This window comes from Balaenoptera ricei, chromosome 18 (assembly GCF_028023285.1).
Source record: "Balaenoptera ricei isolate mBalRic1 chromosome 18, mBalRic1.hap2, whole genome shotgun sequence".
NCBI classification, from domain to species: domain Eukaryota; kingdom Metazoa; phylum Chordata; class Mammalia; order Artiodactyla; family Balaenopteridae; genus Balaenoptera; species Balaenoptera ricei.
Window position 1 is genome coordinate 47,729,899 of NC_082656.1, and position 21,132 is coordinate 47,751,030.

Genomic DNA, 21,132 nt, shown 5'->3' on the forward strand with positions numbered 1-21,132 from the left:
ATATTTTGCTATAATCTTTCTGAAAAGCTAAGAATATACAACTTGCCATATTCTTAGTCCAAAGAAAAGGAAAGTACATTATTGCATCTTCAAATGACATCTGTTAGCACATTGACAAGGCAAACCTAACTAATGAAGGTGATATCCTAAATGTTTTCTATATTTTCTTTATGCTTTTTCTAGTTCTGTGTCAACTTTGTAAATTTTTAAGATATAAAAGTTAATATGATAATGATGAACTAATACAAGTATACACACATGGAAAATGTCAATTTTTGAAACCACGTAAACTAGGGTTATTACAGAGTTTACTACTTAAAATACAGTCTTTCTTCTGATTAATATATGCAGTCAATGCTGATAAAGATATCTACTTGTATATGTAAATGTATGCATATATGTCTTAATCAGTGACTACATATAATAAACTCTAATTTTAACTTCATCAATTTTCTTCTAGTTCAACTGCAATACATTTTTTGAAAAGTATGTACTTTTTCTACGTTTCCTGTTATCCTGTCTCTTCATCACTTAGTTATCTTTATTTATTCTTATCCATATACCAGAAGTAAAAATAGAAACACTATTTCAAAAATTGATAATTAGGTTATTCTCCTTTCAAATAGAACTGGAGAAGAAACTGAATTCCATCTCTATCCATATATTTGCAAATCTCTTCATGTTCCTTTAACTGTAGAATCAATTAAAATGAAAACTCTCTTTAACAAATGCTTAGAGTAGTATATCTGGCTTGAATAATATCAGTCAAATAAATCTACTTAGATTTAGTATTGATGAAATAGTCCATTTTATTTAAAAAATGTTTAATCTTCATTGTTTTCCAGAAAGTCTTTTACTAATTGTAAATTATATAACTCTAACAAAACTAAAACTTGATTTATATAAGACAATCAAGTAAAGATTGTCTTATATTAAAAAATACAATAAGAATAATTATAAATATTTATTGGAATAAAGCCCACCACCTAAGTATAACATTTATTGAATCTACTTAGATCAGGATCTGAATTTCGTTTATCAAAGCTTTGCCAATTTCTGCTTACTGTATCATTATTGACCAGGGGATTTTTCCAGAAACTAACGCTTGTGGCTGGTGATTTTTATTTTGCCCAGCCAAAAAAATTAATTATGTTATTTCACTAACACTTTGCGTGTTATTACATTCAATAGTTACACCTGACACACCTGTACAGTCTTCTAATTTTTGTGAAATGTTGTCTTGAATCCACTCTTCTATAGAAGCAAAGGAACATTCTCCAGCACCGTGAGTTTCATTTTCACTTTCCCTATCAGAATCAATCACTAAGGTTTTTTGTCTTTTTGTTGGTCTAATATTAACATCGTCTGAATCAGAACTATATTCTGAAGAACTATCATCTTCTGAGACACTAGTATATATGTTGCTCGGACAATCAGAGAGAGTATCTGCATAAAATTCACTGAAAAATTCTTCTTCACTCAAAATTTCACAGCGTGTCATTTTTGAAAATCTTACGTTTATAATACACACAAGATTGGAACAAAAACCTAACGAAGCAAAATGTGAATGATAATGACAATCATAAGTTGTATAATGAACCCTTGATCAATTTTAAGCTCTAACAACTTCACAAAGTGATGTTAATTGTATCACTCTCTAAAAACGTATTGATACGTCTCAGGTCAATAACGTTTGGGTAGCAAAAGAAGTATTAATACATCTCCGGTCAATAATGTGCTATTATCCAGCAATTTTTAATGATGATGTGTTATTTTATATAATCTTAAATCATATACAATAGGATACATTTTGCCCACTATTAATTCTTTGTAGTATGTGCCCTTTCTGTTAAACCACCAGGTTTTATATTTATTCCTGGATAGCATAGTGTCCTTCAATGAAGACTAAATTTAAATATGAATAGTTTTTATTAGAAATACTAAAAAATATTAAATATAGACCTTGAATATGAAATAGGTCCAGTGAAAACTTAATTTAAAAATATACATACACAGTAGGTGGAATAATGTTACCTGTTAAACAGTTTTGAAATAGCTGATAAAAAAAGCTAATGAACTCTAAAGATCATGGTACATCCTGTATGTATTTATTTATTTGTACATACATTTTAATAAAGAGGTATGAAAAGTAAATTTAGGCACCATATAAATATTTTTAATTATCACAGAATAGAGATAATATGCATCACTTTAAATTATTAATATTCAAAAACTTTCATTTAAGTTGGTAAACTTTTAATAGTATTTCAAATTATTAATATGTAAAACTATTCATTTACTCTTTCTTTCAAACATCATTTATCATGTGTCTACAATGAGTAAGGTGCTATCCTAAGAACTAAGAGTACAGCAGTGAACAAGTCAAATGAAGTTTGTGGAACTTACGGAACATTCAGTCTAGCTCTGTGCAGAAAATTTAATACATTAGAGTAACTTGGGGTCTGGGAGGAACATCTGATACTCTATTAGAAGTTATTTTCCCCTTGAATTGTGTTTAGTTGTACAATACGTTTCTGAAAGTATTTTTTTAAGGAAATGATCTGCCGCATCTCTATACAGCTCTGTGTACAAAGGGCGAACTGGGCTTCCCCTCAGGCAAGGATTGATTTAGCATATTTCTTGTGAACTATAATCGATCCCTCTTCCTTTTATTCCTCTTTTAAAAAAAATACTATTAAAGATCTTTAAGCACAAGTATAGTCCTTAACAGAAATGACACAGAGAGAAAAATCGAAAAGGGAAGCATAAAAAAAAAATGAGTTCCATGTTATGTGATTCATTACCTCAGCAAGTAAGTATAAATACTTTATAATATTAGTTCATGATGTGCAAATTTTTGTAATAAAGTGACACTTTCATATACATACAAAATCAGACTTTTTCACAGGTGTTTAAAAAATCAGAACAAAAGCAAATTATTGATTTCATTGTTGAAGAACTGTGCTTTGCAAAATGAAAGGGCACTGTAGCCAAAAATTTCTGGCTTTTCCTTCTTCTGACATCACCTAGGAAGCCCTTTTTGAACTATTTTAATAAAGTAGAAATATTGGGACTTCCCTGGTGGCGAAGTAGAAATATTATTTATCACAGAAGGAAATTCTATACATTAAATGATTGAAATAAACACTAAGGAACTACTTATGAGTTACTATGAAAATCCTTTAGATGTGGGTTTATAGCATATTTTTTAACACTATTGTTCCTTCTTGGAATTGTGTTAGTTATATTGTTGCTGCAGAATCAATTCAAGACATATAGCAACTCTATAAAAATTTAAATCTGATAAAATAAAAAATACCTAATACTTTTTAATAATTTTAATAGTAGATTTTGTGCACGTGTGTGTGTGTGGTGTGACTTTATAATACAGCTGTGTGCTGAATCTTTGCGTTTTAGAAGTAGCTCAGTAGAAGAAATGAAAATAAAATTAGAGTATGAAAATGAAAGAATTCTTACAACGAATGGAATGTTTTTCAAGTAGCTGAACATTATCTTCTTCACCATTAACAACAACAAAGCAGAAGGATGCATTTCTTAAAATAGACTGTCTGTGATTTGAATATGAAAGCCTAAAATGGAAACATATTTGAAGAGCATCTGAATAGAAGAAATGGACTGTGCCTAAAATGATCCCTTAAAAAGCTTATAATTTTCATTGGATCCTCTGTGATTATGCTTAATTAGTCTTCAAAACTGTCATAAATGTACATTTCATTGTGGTTATTTTCTAGAATACTAACAATTACAAAGTTCTATGCAGTCAAACTGCAATGACATGAGTGAATAATTACTTGTTATAATATCACTATTTATTATACATCTCTATCAGTTTATCTGGTGTAATCTGAATATCCTCTTTGTGTACAACACTAAACAATTTAAAAGCAATTTTTAAAAACTCCTCCACTCAAATCAACTTCCAATCTTAGACAATAGACTAGAATTTTACCAATAACTGTGAGTTAGAACACAAATGAAAACTGCCTTTGAAGAGTTGTCAGTCTAATTTAGGGACAAAACAAGTAAAGAAAATCATACACAAAAATAGGACAAGAGGAAATTCCTTTCTAGGCAGGCCTCCACATACTTCCTTACTGCTTGTGAGGATTAAGAATTGGTGGTAGTTGTCCTCCGAGCCACTCATTGTACTCAACTGGAACCTTCACTTCTTATCAATTTACAAAGAAATTCTGAAAATCAAATTTGGCTAATTTTCAATTAGACATTTATATACTGACTTAAAATCATTACTCACACCATGTATGTGTATGAGATACTCAAAGGACTAACACAAAGTAATGAATGAAAGGAAAAAAAGAATAATCAAAGTAAATTTTAGTACTAATATATCACATAGTAGTCCTGAGCAAAATATGGATGAAGTGAACTTTATTTTGAAGATGTAGAAAAGCAAAGACATTTAAATTCCATTTGTTCTACCAAAGCAAACTCTAATTTATGGCTTATTAGAAGGGTTATTGGTAAAGATTTTTTAAAAACCATGCTGCTGGCTAGAAACCATGAGAAATGTCAGGTATTTCAAAACCATAAACAGAAACCACATAAATAAAGTTTGTTCATTTTCTCTGGCATTGCTTTAATGTCTATGAAGGACAAGTGAACCATGTACAGGAGTTTTTAGAGTCCGGACTCTGGAAGGGTCACTGCTCTTATCCTGAGTCTGGAAGGCTTTATTCTCCAGCTCAGAAATGTCTACTTTTCAAAGCTACTGATTGAACATAGCAGACTCTAATTAGTCTTATTACCACTGCTTCTGCCTCTAGCACAAACACTGTGGAATGTTCCAAGCCATGCTGGTAGCACTGAGCAGAAAGTGAGGGTGAAGTGAACAGGGGAATGAAAAAACTGAGGAGCAAAATCTTCATGGAATTCTTTGGTCTCATCTATGTTTCAGGTTTATAGTGTCCATTTGTCTCAAGTAATCCATGTTTTGAAATATTCTGGATATCAGAAATCCAATTTGATATACTGGGTAAAATGTAAATTTGTTAGCATATTAGATAGAGCTTGAAATTTGTGGTAAGATAGTACCAGGCTTAAATCCCCATTCTAGCATGTTCAATCTATTATTCCTGAGTAGATTATTTAATTTCCTAAACCTTAGCTTTACCATTTTTAGAATGGATATAACATACCTTGCAGGAGTTGTGAAAGGATTAAATTTCAAAAGTTTGTTTAACATGTAGAGCAATGCCTGATGTACACTATATACTTACCTCGTGCATCACCAGCACCAGTAGTGGTAAGCATTGCCATCAAACAAAATGGCAGAAGCTAAGTTACCTCATTTTCTCTTTTTCTTTCTCACTCACCCAGTACGTGTGTGTAAATATCCATGTAGACCTCTAATGAAGTACTAACCTTATTCTTACTTTTTGACTTCTTCTAATGCCAATCTGGTGATTAGTCTTAAAATTAAATCTTGGCTCTTAACTTGCTCAAAAACTTTCAATGTTATACCATTATTTTAAAATAAAAACCCAAATCTTTAAAAAAAGTCTCCTTAACCCTGCAAAATTTTGTTCTGCCAAAATCTCAAGCTCATTGTCTACACCTCTTCTTTGCCTTTTCCACCATCCCATCACACTTGAATTTCCTTAAACAGAACAAAGCAGCTTCCCACCTCAGATCATTGGCACTTACCTATGTCATGAATATTCTTTAACTCTTCACTTGACTAATATCTGCTTCATCACTTACAACTCAGTTTTTGCATCACATATTTAAAGAGGCTTTCCCTGTTTCACTCTCCTGTAGCATCCTATAATTTTCCTTTGTAGTATTTACCATACATATAATTATCATTCATGGTTATAATTTCTTTGCTCCAACATATTCATCTTGACTCTAAGGGCAACATATGCCTATTTTGGTCACCATTGTATCCCCAGGCCACCTTCTACAGCCCCTGGTACATAGTAGTCAGCAATCACTACCCACTTCAACAATGAATGCTATGTACAGACATCTATCTAGGTTTCCAGGTTATAGAAAGTTAAACAAATGTTACCACATTAATGGTGGAAGTAGGCAATAACAACACTTAACAACAAATATATGGTATAAAGGTGGAAATTAAAGTACTCTACAGGATATAAAACAGTGTGAGGAAATAGAGAGTTTTGAAGGCCAGGTCACCTTCAGCAGAATATTCAGATAAGAGATCTCTGTGGAAGTGAAATTTGAGCAGAAAGCTGAATGAGGCAGAGAAAGGATATAAATATTTGGTAGAAGAGTGTTTCTGGCAGAAGGAAGAAAGAACAGCACAAAGGTCATCTGGTGATATTATGCTTGTTGTAGTCAAAAAACAGCAAGAAGATCAGTGTGGCTGGAATTGTGTGAACAGGGAAAACAATGATAGGAAATATGATTGGAAAGAAAGTTAGAAAGAAACCGTGAGTAGTCTTGTTGAATGACTGAATTCAGGAGTACTGAGAATCACAATTCTAAATATCTATGAGAACTGAAGAAATTAATTAATGTATTAATTTCTGATAGGTGCTGATAATTAACAGGTGCTGAAAATTTGTTGGGACAAAATGAATCTCAGTGGAAAGAATTGTTCTCTGTCACAAAATTTTCAATATAGTTGTGAAGACCAGCCATAAAGACATAAAAGATAATTAATTGCATAAGAAAATTTATGGTGACATCATATAATCCTAAGGAAAGGAATACCAAGAATTTAAATGAAGGAGAGAATGCCATGAAAAGTTTTAAAATATTTCTTAGGCATGGATGAACTTACCTGGAAACTGAGGGGTTATTTAGAATTAGAAACCAGAGATTCCAGACAAGTGAACTATTGTGAGTAAAGTACAAGTAAAGGGAATTTACAGCACATATTAAGAGGAGGTGAAATTAATTCAATGTATTTTTAGAAAAAAATGCCCAAGTAGTTGTTCAGAAGTTAGGTGTGCAGAACCATGCCTATCAAAATATGGAGTTTAAACCTGCTATTTGAGGGTATGTGTTTAAGACATTGTTGAATTAAGAAAGCAAGCCACTCTGTGTTCTATGTAAGACAGATTTTGGATAGGAAATTTGAGACCTAAATGGTCTTTTTTTTTTTTTTTTCTAAATGGTCTTTGAAAGGGCCATGGAAGTGAAGGTCAGGGAACTTTCTGCTAATGATCTCAACCTTCTGTTCAATGTGAAACGTTCTGAAAAGTACTATGCAAAGGCACTGAGTTCCTCAAGAACTTCCAGAAGTCTCCCATCAACTGTCTCAGTCTACAGCAGTGAAGCCAATTGCTTTTAAGGGCTCACTTAGAAGTTACTTCAATTTTCCATTGTCCACATATCTGCCTGAATCTGCATGTGGAGAAATAATGGCTTTTTCTCTTCCACCTTCTATACCTTACCTGAGTGCCTCTTATGGCAAACTCTAACCTAGAACTGTATGGAGAGAGTATTTCTTAAAAAATGAAGATCCAGGAGTCTCCTCTAAAGGTAAAGCTGACCTTGGAAGGAAGTAAGGCTGATGATCAGTAGAAATAGATAAGCCAGCATAGAAAGAACAATCAGAAGACTGAAGTAGAAGTTTGTACTACTAAAATGAAAAACAGAATGAAAAAACACTTAAACACTACTGTTTTAAATGAAAGCTCATTCTATCAAATACATGAAGATACCTATTTTCATGCCCTGATATTATTCAGCCACATGAACCAAATTTTTTTTCAACTTTTCTTCATATGACATGGTTATAAAATGTTTATTATTCTTGTTATTCTCATCTATTTCTGTTTGTCACTCTCTGTTTTTAAAATGTGATGTCCAGAACTAAGAACAGGTGTCATAATGAACTCTGACTAATAGAGAACTATTTCCTTCAATTATTTTGTTGCTATCTGCATATTCACGCAGCCAAAGTTTAAATTAATGTTTTAGAATATATTTCACACTTCTGCCTAATATTGAGCTTGCAATCAAACTTTTCCAGTATTTTGCACATGAACCCCTGTCAAGCAGGGCCACCTTCCCTGAATCGATTTCAGAATCATCACACAAAATCAATAGCTGAAGTCAAATAAATAAGTGAAATTTCCAAAGGAAACATAGCAAAGCATATAAAAAGCAAAGGCATACAGACAGCAAGTTAAGATCTGGATGTTGAAGATCAAGTTCATATCTAAAACATTTTGACAAGGGAATTGAAAATTAGAAAATAATGTTACTTATAAAATAAGCAAAGAACACATATTTAGACCCAATAAATAAATTAATTCAGTACCAGAGGTAGTAGGAAATCTGAGATGATTTGTTATTGAAGTAGTTAAGAAGAAGAAAAAATAACATAATAAGTTTGTTCTCAAAGCACAGATGGAGTAGATTAGATGAGGAGATATGCAGGATTAAACACGGATCAGAAGCAAATATATGGTGAGAAATTATAATACCAGATACAAACACTCATTGTAAAGTGTTAGAACTGAGAGAAAATAACGATCTAGGAAGACAACTGGTCAGTAAATTTTCTTCGTTAAAATAGTAACCCAGGAGCATTGGGAGAACACTAGAGCATGTTTCCAAAAGAATTTGAAATCTTTTTAATTTCAACAGACATGACACAACACATGATCAATTCATAGTCTCAAAAATAAGTTAAAATAGTTACTTAGAATGTTGAATGTCTTAGCTAGAACCCTTCTATATTTCTGTTTTACATATATTTTACTATAGAATATAAATTTTAATGTGTTTAAAAATATATTGTTACTATTGTGTGATAAATTGCAGATCAGTCCAAGCAGCTGCAAGAAAAACATTTTTATTACTAAATTAATAATTTCAAACTAGACCAGAAGGGACCATTATCCCTCTGGATATGGAGGCATATTGTTCTTTGGCTTAGCTAAGCCAGGAACTCCTAAGAGCAATGAAATCTGCATAATTAAATGACTGCAGTTAGACTTTGATATTTTGGTTGATGAAGTATGTGTTTACATTGATTTTATACGGTTCATATAATTTCAATTGTAGTACTGTGCCCTGTCATGAAATATTTTGAAAAAAGAATTTGAAAATAGAATTACAAAGCATGTATCTCCTTCCTTTTATTTCTACATTTTCATTTAATTTACTAATCTGTTTAACAGATTAAGGAAGAAAATTAAAATAATATTGAGATTCTGTCTAAGAATAACAATGAGAAGACTTTTAAATGGCTGACTGTCATTAGTAGTTTGAAAAGGTGTTAAAGCTCAAAATAAGACCTTTTAAATAAATAGCAACTATAAAGCTTAATGAGATTTATTTCGTATAAATTCTTCCCTTGAGGTGAAAAGAGAAAGTTCTGTACTTTACAATTGGTTGTTTCAATAATAAGAATCAAATCATTAATAATGTTAATAATAATAACCAGAGCAAAAATGGCTAACATTTTATATAGAGATTGCTATATTCCAGGTACTGTATTAAGTGCTTTTAGAATGATTATTTCTAGGATATGAAATGATGGGTGTGAAATTGTTGTAACTGATTATTCAATTCTAGAATGGAGATAACATTAAGAGAAACACACTACGAAGTACACATACTTAAAGTCTAAAATTCAAATGATTTTTAATATCTCTTATAAAGCTGTTAAAATACCTACACATATACATAGTTGTGTATATATAGCAAAAAAATAAAGAGAAAAATATCAAATAGGCTTATAGTATTTCAGGACTATTTACTGACTGATATTCAGTCTGTTTAAACTCTTTATGAAAATGGTACAGAAAGTCAAATTAAAAAAAAAAAAAATAGATCAGTTGATCTATATATCTAAATATTTTCCCTTAGTATAGTAGTTCCAGGAGTTCTGAAATCCAATATTCACTATAACAATAAATACTTTAAATATACAGTATAGATGTGATTTTTTTTTTCTCCACAAATCATACAGGCAAATCCATACCTAACATATCATGCTGTGATAAAAAGTGTATTAAATAGCTGGGGCTGCCATAACAAAATACCATAGACTGGGTGGCTTAGTCAACAGGAGTTTATTTCTCATAGTGCTGAAGGCTGAGAAGTACAACATTTAAGGTATAGGCTGATTGGGTTCCCTGGTGAAGGCTCTATTCTTAACTGGCAGGTGGCTATCTTCTCACTGTGTCCTCACATGGTAGTGGAAGAAAGGAAGCAAACTCTCCAGTGTCTCTTCTTATAAGGGCATTAATCTCATCATGAGGGGCCAACCATGATGACCTCACCTAAACCTAATTACCTCCAAAGTCTCCATCTCCAAATAATATCACATTTGAAGTCGGACTTCAACACTGAATTTTGGTTGATAGAACTCAGTCCATGGCAGAGAAGTTGTTAAAAAAATTCAAAAGAAAAACTTTTGTGGCATAAACTTCTAGCCCTTAACTAGAAAGAAAAGGGAAAAATAGGGCAGCTGTGTAAGTGGATGCAAAAAGATAGATATGCCAGGAGCAATTAAGAAAAAAATCTTTTAAGCACTATTTAAAATTCCGAGTAGTCAATATCTATACCTATATTGCCTATAAAATGTAAATAAAACCATAAAGCAATAATAAAGTCCATTGTGTGATGTCTTTTTTTACTTTGAGATTATTAAATATTATATGGTACATTGTGTCCCATGATAAAAATGTGCCAAAGATGCAAAACTAATTTTATACTTTAAAAAATTGTTCAACACAACAACAGCAATTATTTTAACCTCTGATAATACAGCTATGTCTCTTTTATTTAAAAATTAAATTTCCTTACCATTGTGTAGCTGTGGGCCACCTTCATTAATTCAATGCATCCTTGAGCATCTGCAAATGCTCGGATTCCTAAACAGTTAGATGGATGCAAGAGCTTCATGAGGAAATGGCAGCACACTTCTACTACTTGAGGAAGCTGAAGAAGGGAAGCTGCAGCAAGAAGGTTTTCAATGGTTTCTTCCTTTAATTCCAAGCAACCTAAACATTAAGTGAAAAGAATTATGAAACTGTTCAAAACATGAAAAAACATGTACCATTCTATTACTCAAAACATTAGTCCAATCTTCTAGAAATGATCTGAACCTAAACTGATAATCCAAATAAATATAACTCATGAAAAGCCAGCAATTGTTTTCAACATCTTGCATTTCTTAGTTTGTGTAATGTTCAAAATCATGTAGTACATACAAATGCAGCTTCAACTAAAATATCTGTATCCCATTGAACAGGAATTATGGTTGTTCCTTTGATTGTGGATTAGGAAATAAAAAAAATAGAAATATTTCACAACACACGTCTACAAGCTTAGGAGAGCAAAGATGCACTAACATCTTCTGACAATATATGTGTATAAGAATATGAAATACCTATGTATGGATAATGAACATATGTATATGTATCTATAAATACCTGTGTTGTATATTGCTAATATTGTATTTAACTCACTGTGCCTATGATTATAGTTTCCTATATTTTTTTTTTTTCTTTTTGGTCAGTTAACTTCAAAAATTAAGCTCTTTAGCATTTCCCCTTTTTTCTAACTACTGGAATAACTTATTAAATAATGGAGCTATTCCTGGACTGTTTATAAATCTCATCTGTGAAAACTTCTAGGCTGAACTATTTAGGTTATATTTCATTTAGCAATTCAACACATCTTTAATAGGTATAGTTCCATTCAGATTTTCTATTACTATTGGGTGAGGTCATACATTCTCAGAAATGGTTTATTGCATCTTAGTTTTTGTGACACAGATGGCTACTCTTCACTAGAAATGTCTCCACTCATTTTTCCTGAACACAGGGTCAGGCCACATACTGCCATGACACATGTCAGTGGATGTGTGTTGCTACCACACTGAGGCATTTATAATGTGAGTGTGTTTCATCCCTAATCTTGCTCTTCTACCAGCTAACTGAAGACAGCATAAAAATCCTAGTGGATAGAGGGAGGCTACACGGGGAGCAAGGAGCCTGAGCTCTGAATCCATGCCCAGAGCTATGAGCTTCAAACAGCAATATGCAACGTTTAAACTAATAATACTCCCAAAATAAACTCAAGTTTATACTTGTGTATGTACTTGAATGCAGTCCCAAGTGTCTAAGTTTGAAACTCAAGTGTAAAATCATAGAGAAAAATAATTGATTAACCTTTATTATTAATATGTTGTCATCTAATTTAGAAGGGTATTCTTGCCAGCTGAAATATATTTTCTAACTTTTGTGATGCTACTGTAATTTTGTCTTAGATTTCTCCTTTTTTTCCATCATTAGCATTTATTTTTATGACATGTAAGAGAAGTTGTCTACTTTCAAAAATTAAACTTTCAAAGACAGAATATTTATTAAGAAAATTCTCATAAACAGAATGCCTTTATTTTTTCCCACACCAAAGTTTTTGTTCTGGATTTTTTAAAATTTACAATAATTTGCAAGAATAATACAATAAGCACTTAAAAACCTTTTACTTAACTTCACCAAGTGTTAACATTTTGCTATATTTATCTATGTGTGTGTGTGTTTATGCTGTAGTTGCTGAATTATTTGATGGTACTTCTAATCAACATGTATTTCACCCCTGAATACTTCAGTGTGTGTCTCTAAGAACAGAGCTTTCTCCTACATAGCCACTCATGAATGTAATTCTTTACACTCACGAAATTGATACAATAGTATTTGCTATAATGCAAATTTCCCCAAATGCTCAAATAAGATGCTTTAAAGATTTTATTTTTAAATTCAGAATCTAATTGTCTCACACATTACATTTACTTGTTATGTCCCTTTAGTTTTCTTTAATCTAGAACAGTTTCCCAACTATTTTGTCGTTCACATTTACGTTACTGAAGAGTTCAGACCAGATGCTTTGTAAAATTCCTCAATTTGGGTTAGTCATATTTTTTCCCCATGATTAGATTTAACTGAAAACTTTTTGGCAGAAAGACTGTACAGGTGATGTTGTACCCTTTTCAGTGCTTATATAGAGAGAGGTCCATAATGTCAGTATATCACTGTTGATGGTATTAAATTTGGTACCTTGTTTAAAATACTGTCTGCCAGATATCTTCATTTTTAAGAAACTCTTCCCTTTATACTTAATAAGTAATCTGTTGAGTGAGGGATAACTTTGCTTTCAAACATGACATTTCACCCATAACTTAACATGTTTAACAGATGAAGAGCATTATGTTTTATTTATGAGTTTCAGTGAAAGAATAAGAGAGCAAATGAATCTAATGCATATTTCCAAGTATCACAAGGGATTTGATGAAGAAAAAAGAAAGGTAAAGTGGATGCAATAAATTGAAAGGAAATTAAAACTCTTTTTATTACATATTAATTTCCAATTAAATTAGCTATCTAAAGTTTAGTTTGGTATAAAAGAGAGACACTATCAATAATAAAAGTTATTCAACTTTCAAGATTCTAAAAAATGCACAAGGACCCTGTTCAGATATTATCAACTAGTAGAACATTGAGTATCATGATCAATTTGAGTGAGGAGACATTTGCCAATAGTAATAAAATTATCTGAGGTGTTTATATTTCACATTATCAATAACTTTGTCATTCAATAGTAATGTCAAACAAAATCTTCATCTGCAGTTGAAGGATTCATACCAGTTTAAATGATTTTAAGACTAATTATATTAGTGCAATTATAGATACATATGTTAAAGTTTATGAATATTATAGTAAACATCAAAATAAAGTATACTACAAATTGTGGAAACCTATATTTTATATAGACTTTAGCTGATTTACAAAATGTATACCTACACTTATAAAAATAAAAAATATAAAATATAGAGGAGCTAACATGAATACTATAAAATCTGTTATTATTTACAATTGATTATAAGCATAACAATTATATACATATATATATATACATTTTACATGTCATGATTTAAGACCTTTGGAGGAATTTTACCTAAAAGTTTTCAGTAAGATTATCAAGAAGATATTTGTATGCTTTTTAGCATAGATCATATGAAAATCAGTTAAAAAAGGATATGGTTTCAGATGGCATGGTTTTTATAGATTCCGTTTTTGTTGTGATTTCAGAACAGTGGGAGAGTGATTTTCTTTAATTTTAATTGATTAGTTGTTCTCAATAGCATCTGTGCAGAAAAGAATTAACACAGCAGGCCTGAACTGCTCTCCTTGAAAGGCCTGCTTGCAAGATTTGTCCTCGACTAGTGTCTGCAAACTTAGATTTCAAGAGGGTTCCCACCATTAAGTAATATAAAAGGCTCACTGTGCCTAAACTGTTTGTGTAAGCATTATGGTTTATGCTAAACAACTGCTTTCCTTCTGGGAGTCTTGAATTTTGGTATATACTAAGCAGAGGCTGCCTATGTGATTAGCCCTCAACAAAAACCTGGACCTCCAAGTCTCTAATGAATCTCCCTGTTGGCAGCAACTCACTGGTTTCGTCACAATTCTTTGCAAAGGAAATTAAATGCCTCCTGTGCTATTCCACTTGGAATGCTGAACTTGGAAGTTTGCTCCTTGTTTCCCAAAGACTATGTCCTGTGTACCATTTCCCTTTCCTCATTATGCTTTGAACCCTTTAGATATAACAAATCAGAGCAATTGATTTGTCTGTATGCTGAGACTTGTGAGCCACCCTCTCATGAATCATCCAACCTGGAGGGTTAGTTTTGGGGATGTCTCAACACAGCATTCTAATTAGAATAGTTGGGGTGGTGGGTGATGTTTGAGATATACTGTGCCCATGGGCTGGAAGATACAACATTGCTAAGATTTCAACTGCCCCAAATTAATCTATAGATTTATTATAATCATATTTAAAATCCCAGCAGACTTTTTGTAGAAATTGCAAAACTGATTCTAAAGTTCCTATGTAAATGCAATGACCTAGAATAACCAAACAATTTTGAGAAAGAACAAAGTGGGAGTAATGTCACTACCAGATTTTAAGACTTTTTACAAAGATATGGTAATTAAAATTGATTGCTATTGGTCTAAATATAGACAATAGATCAATGGAAAATAATAGATTCTAGAAAGTTTTTCAAAGGCTCAAAAAAAATTCAACTGAGAAAGGATAGTCTTTGAATAACTGGTACAAGCAGATAGGCATGTACAAAAACTTGTGTTTTAATCTGTACCCCACAAAATATATAAAATTTACTCAAAATTGATCATAGTCCTAAATTTAAAACTTAAAACTACAAATCTTCTCTAAGAAAACATGGGAGAAATCCTGTGACTTTAAGTTAGTTAATGATTTCTTAGATAAAACATCAAAAAGCATAATCCACAAGAAAAATGTTAAATTGGACTTTATAAAAATCACTACAAGTGACAATAGTAAAGGAACAAAAAGATGAACCATGAATGGAAAAAAATGTGTGCAAAATCATATATCTGATAAAGTACTTGTATACAAAATACATAAAGAACGCTCAAACTCAATAATAAAAAAATTTTAATGGGCAAGTGATGTAAGCAAACATTCCACAAAGGAAGATACATGAATGTAAAGTGCTCAACAATATCACTATCTAGGAGAATGCAAGGTGAAAAGCACAATGATATACCACTACACATACATTAGAACAGCTGGTGGAAATGTGAAATGGTATAACCATTTGGAAAACATTTTTACAATTTCATCTTTCAAATGACTCAGCCATTTCACTCCTAAGTATTTACCCAAGAGAAATAAAAGAATGTGTCAATATAAATCCTTCTACATGAATGTTTATAGCAGATTTATTTTGTAATGACCAAAACCCTGAAAACAACCCAGACATTCATCAGCAAGTGAATGGATGAAAAAATTGTAGCCTATCCATTTACTGGAATAAATTAGAAAGAACTATTGATATGTGCAACATCATGGTTACTTATGCTGAGTGCAAAATTAGGCTGAATGTAAGAAATCAGACGAAGGTAACTCTACCATCCAATTTAATTAAAATTCTTAAACATCCAAACTTATCTATTGTGAGTGACATAAATCAGATCATCAGTACCTGAGCATGGGTTAGGGCTGAGGAGAGGCAACAAGATGGATCATAAAAAGAGGTTACAGATATATTCATTATCCTGACTATGGTAATAATTTTATGTATGTATACACATGTCAAAACATCAAATTGTATACCTTATATATGTGTAGCTCATCGAATGTCAAATATTCATCAATGAAGCTTTTAAAAAATATTCAAATGTTAACAAAGATGATTTGAGTTGACTAGTACCTGTAAATATTTTCTGAGAGCTTTAATTCAAATTTTTCTAACAATATCACAAAGATAGAATATTATAATTTAGAGAAATTGTGGTTATGTGTACGTTTTTTCTTAAGTTTACAATGTACAGAACACATTATTATAGTCATGGAAACTTCATATATACTATTACCAATTTAAAATACTTGACCAAAGTATTTTAAAAATAATCTTATAAGTGTAAACCTAACATGTAAAATGGTGTGTGTGTGTGTGTGTGTGTGTGTGTGCGTGCGCACATTAGTATATTTACCTTCCCAAAGTGATTCATAGATATTATGATTCATATATATTATGCAGTGAAATAAGCTATAAGATATATAAGAACAAATAATTATTCAGTCCAAATTCAAATACTGGATCTAATATTGTACTTTATAATAATTTAGGTAAAATGTCAGCAGGACATCTCACCACCCTTTCCTGTAAAAAAAAAAAAAAAAAGAGAGAGAGAGAGAAAAACTAAATTTTCACAGGTTACCTATAGACTAAATTTTAAAAGTTACTTAGTGGTAATTTTGGAGGTGAATTTGGAGGATATGAGCATTGTTTGTGCTATTTTTTTCAACTTGGAATATATCCAATGAAAGGATCCATTTGTAAAACCCAGAAGGCACAAATGGAATATTAGTTAGTGTTGAGCTTGAATACACACAAATTGAGCTACCTCATGCATGATATATTCTTTGTATCTATAACCTGGCTATTTCTCTGGCAGATTTAGATGGTAAAAAGGCAAAAATCTGCTAAGTATTTGATTTAAAATAAACCTAAAAAAAGATATGACTACTGTTAATGGAAAAAAAAGTAATTCTACACATCCACTCAAAGTTAACTTTCAAGGCATTAATGTTCACAAATGGCTTTAGACTTACTGAGAGGGAAAATCTATGTGTTCACTTTAGGTGACATTGAAAATTGGCTATAAAATATCCATTTGACATTTTAGATAACTAAGGAGCTATGACTATAGTAAAAGAAAACCCTGAGAAAATTTTCTTAAATAATAAGAAAATATTTATAATGTTTCTTGACAAGTCCAGAGGATGAGGCTGGTGTCCCCAGAACTGATTAATTGAAGGGCTCAACACATCTTTAGGAAACAGCCATCCCTTCAAGTGGCTTGCTGTTTCCTCATGGTTGCCATAGTTTCAAGCTTCAAATTCAGATAGGAAAACACCCATCAGAAGAGAGAGTATTCCTTAATGCATTGATACATTTCTTTTGCATCAGTGAAGAAATCTTTACTAAAAGTTCCCCAGAACTCTTTCTTTATGTTGCCTTGGCAAAAAATTTTATGACATGACCATGCCTTAACCCAATAATTAGCAGTGGGGTAAAACCCCAATAACTGATTTTGACCCTACACGAATTACATTGATAGAAATGAGTCACTCTCCCTTGAGTTAACTGGGGGAATAAGAAGGGACTGACTTTTGAATATGGTACCTCTAATGTGTGCTACATTATCTGCAGTCTCACCTTAAGTAAATGCCAAAGCTACTGAGTATTCCAAACATGTTATCAGTGAACTCAAACTCTGATTTCCTACAAGAGAATATAGTTAAATTTACACTATATTGGAATGAACATATGTAAAATATAATTGGAAGAAAATCATAAAGATTATAGAAGAATATGAATCTGTGCTGTTCATATTTTAATAGATAAGTTATATTCTATTAATAACTATGCTGTATAACCATATTTTATGTATAAAATCAGTTATATTGAAAAGATAATGTATTTTACCAGATAAGTGCAAGAACTGTCCATAAATCCATAAAGTAAATTAAATATTCTATCTATCTATCTATCTATCTATCTATCTATCTATCTATCTATCTGCTACCTACCTATCTATCTCTATCTTTAATGGAAATAAAGAGAAATAATATGATACATTAGAATTAAAACAAAATAAAAACTGATATTTTAGTAATTTGTAGGGGTTTAAAAAATAAACTTTTTAAAAAATATTTTATTTATTTGCTGAAATTTAGTTTATTGAAATGATATTAAATGTGTAAAATCCCCATTTTACAGAAAATGAGACACTTGTAGAATTAAATAGCTGGCAAATGATAGCATATAACTCAAATCTAAAGCTAGCTTCAAAACCTGTATCTTACTACACTGCTTCCTACCATGAACACTTGGAGAGCAGGTACTGAGTTTTGATCAATTCTAAATCCCTAGCACTTAGCTTAGTACTACGTACAAGTATAAAAGAGAAATTAAATTACCTATAATGTCACCACCTAGTATAACCACTATTAAAATATTGGTATATTATATTGACATGTACACACTGCTATATTTAAAATAAAATGCCTTTCCATGAAAAAAAAAAAGAATGTTTTCAAAGAATACTGACTTAAGTGGAAAAATGTTCACACTGTATTAAAAAAGATAAAACATAGGTAATATGATCAAATTTTATAAAATATTATTTATTTATACACATCTGTTTTATATATATGCACATAAAAGATTGAAATAAAGTATTTAGATTTACAGAAAACCTGCAAAGGTAGCCGAGAGATTTTTCATATAGCACACACCTGTTTTTCCTAGTTAACAATGTATGATCCACATGTTAAATTAATGAACCAACATTGTTATATTATTATTAACCAAAGTTCAAACTTTACTCATATACCCTTACTTTTTTACCTATTATTCTTTTTTCTGTTCCAAGATCCCATGTAGAATACATTTCATTTAGTCATTATATCTCCTTAGGCAACCCTTGGCTGTGACAGTTTCTCAGACTTTTCTTGTTTTTAATGACTTTGACAGTTTTAAAATTATTAGTTAAGTATTTTCTAGACTGCCCCTCAATTGGGATTTATCTAATTATGATTACACTGGGAATAAGGGCTTTTGGTCTCGTCACATCATATCAAGGTTGCAAATTATCAACATGACCTCACTGTTGAAGTCAATTTTGATTACTTGGTAGAAGTATTTTTTGTCAGGTTTCTGACTATAAAATAACTCTTTCACCCACTTTTCCATACCATGCTCTCTGGGAGGAAGGCCCTATGCACAGCCACACTTAAACAGCAGGGAGTTATGCTCTATCTCCTTGAGAGCAGATTAATTGCATAAATGATTTGGAATTTATTTATTTCCTCAATAATTTATTTATATAAATACATTCCTAAGGTTTTTTTCAGTGCTTCAAAAAAGGCAGGAGAGTTAAGGAAATTTTGGTTTACATCATTTTATTAAATTTAGTAGATTTACATATCTTTCTAACAATTACCAAAAGAAATTGATTTTTACTGTAATTTAGACTTTTGCTGCTACCCAATTATTACTTAATCTAATATGCACCACATTACTGGCACTCTGGTACCCTCCCTCTCTCTCTTTCTGTCTGTCTCTCTCTTTTCTCTCTCACTCTCATCTGTAGGGAAATCCTGGTTGTCATGTGAAAATTATAGCAAACCAATTTTAGAAAGCAATGATAATATATACTTAGGAAATTCTATAATCTTAGAGCTTATTAATTAATAAACAATGTCTCACATGCATTCTAGCCACAAGAAAAGCAGTGATTATGCTTTTTGAGTACTAAACATACCTCAGAGTTCTTGGGCTCATTGTCAGAAAAGTTAAGGAAATATCTGTGGGTCAGTAAGAAAGTAGTTGTGAAAGCAAAGACCATCATTTTCCCATTATATCTGTACCTCATTTTCTTTAGGAAAGTCCACTGCGAGTCAGGCCAGAACCAAAAATGTCAATAGTTCTCATTTACTTAAATTGTTTTAAATCTACTATCCTTACATATCCATCATTTGGAAGAACAAGGAATTGTTTGCTGAGTAAAAATCTTGACTTTTTCTGAATATTCCCTTGACCCACATCTATGCACAGGTGTTTAAATTCCTTGACTTAAGGATAGAATGTCACCCCTTATTTTCAGTGTATCATAGTTTGTAATTCCGTCCCTAATCAACTACATAGAATTTTTTCCCACTTCCAGTACTTACTATAGAGTTTAATCTAAAGCAGTCTGTCACTCAATATTCAAGCAAATTTTGGTTATGAGAAAAACAAAAAAATTAAAAAGGATCAACTCATAGTTATACAAGTTATCCAAACATCTACTCTAGGTAACATAATTTGGCAGCCTGTATATCAGACCTATCACAAATATGTTCATTTGGCCACTACAGAACTTAATATTTTAGAACACCTTTACATGGAACGTGTACTCTTGAGTTCAGCATAGATAACAATCTCTTCAAATTAAATGTACACTGAACCCAAAAGAGTTTGATCCAAGGATTTTATTATTCTATTGTTTAATACATGAAATTATTAGTAACATGTTTTTGGACATTATCTTTTGAACTTGAATCAGCCAACAGAAGAAACAGTTCTGTAGTTCATTATTGTATCTACTTTTTGGTACATTAGTGAGGATGTCTGAAGTACATCATTGTGTCTTACAAGTATTCAAATACTCAAAAATATTCCTCTCTAATGTTAATATAAACTGTGCTTAAGTTGAGAAAATATTATTATTTTTTTTTGTAGCATAACTCTTAGGCTTCTTTCTTTGCCTTAGTGACTGAGAAGCTAAAACAAAAGATTGATATATAATTTCTATGAATACAAAAAGAATCTTAAGACACTTAGGATGCAAATCATACCTTGGTGTTGCATATTTGAGTTTGATTACCTTTTTTTTTAAGGTCTTTTGTATTTGAACTTCAAAGTCTTATACACCATGGATACTTAGGAATGAAATTATGATGAGAGTTATAATCCTGTGGCTTCTGTAAATGACTTTTGGATTGTTTTCTTCCTTTATTGCTCTACTTCAATCAAGAAAATAGAGGGGAGATTGAAAGGGA

The 21,132-nt window shown here is 31.4% G+C and overlaps 1 protein-coding gene across 2 annotated transcripts in view; it reads right to left on the reverse strand.

Moving 5' to 3' along the window:
- KLHL1 (kelch like family member 1) overlaps window positions 1-21,132 on the reverse strand; it is a 418,372-nt gene that overhangs the window by 205,284 nt on the left and 191,956 nt on the right. For both annotated transcript variants that reach the window (XM_059902586.1, XM_059902585.1), the window contains one exon: window positions 10,777-10,973. In XM_059902586.1, coding sequence (XP_059758569.1) covers window positions 10,777-10,973 — 197 coding nt within the window. The remainder of the gene's footprint in view (window positions 1-10,776; window positions 10,974-21,132) is intronic.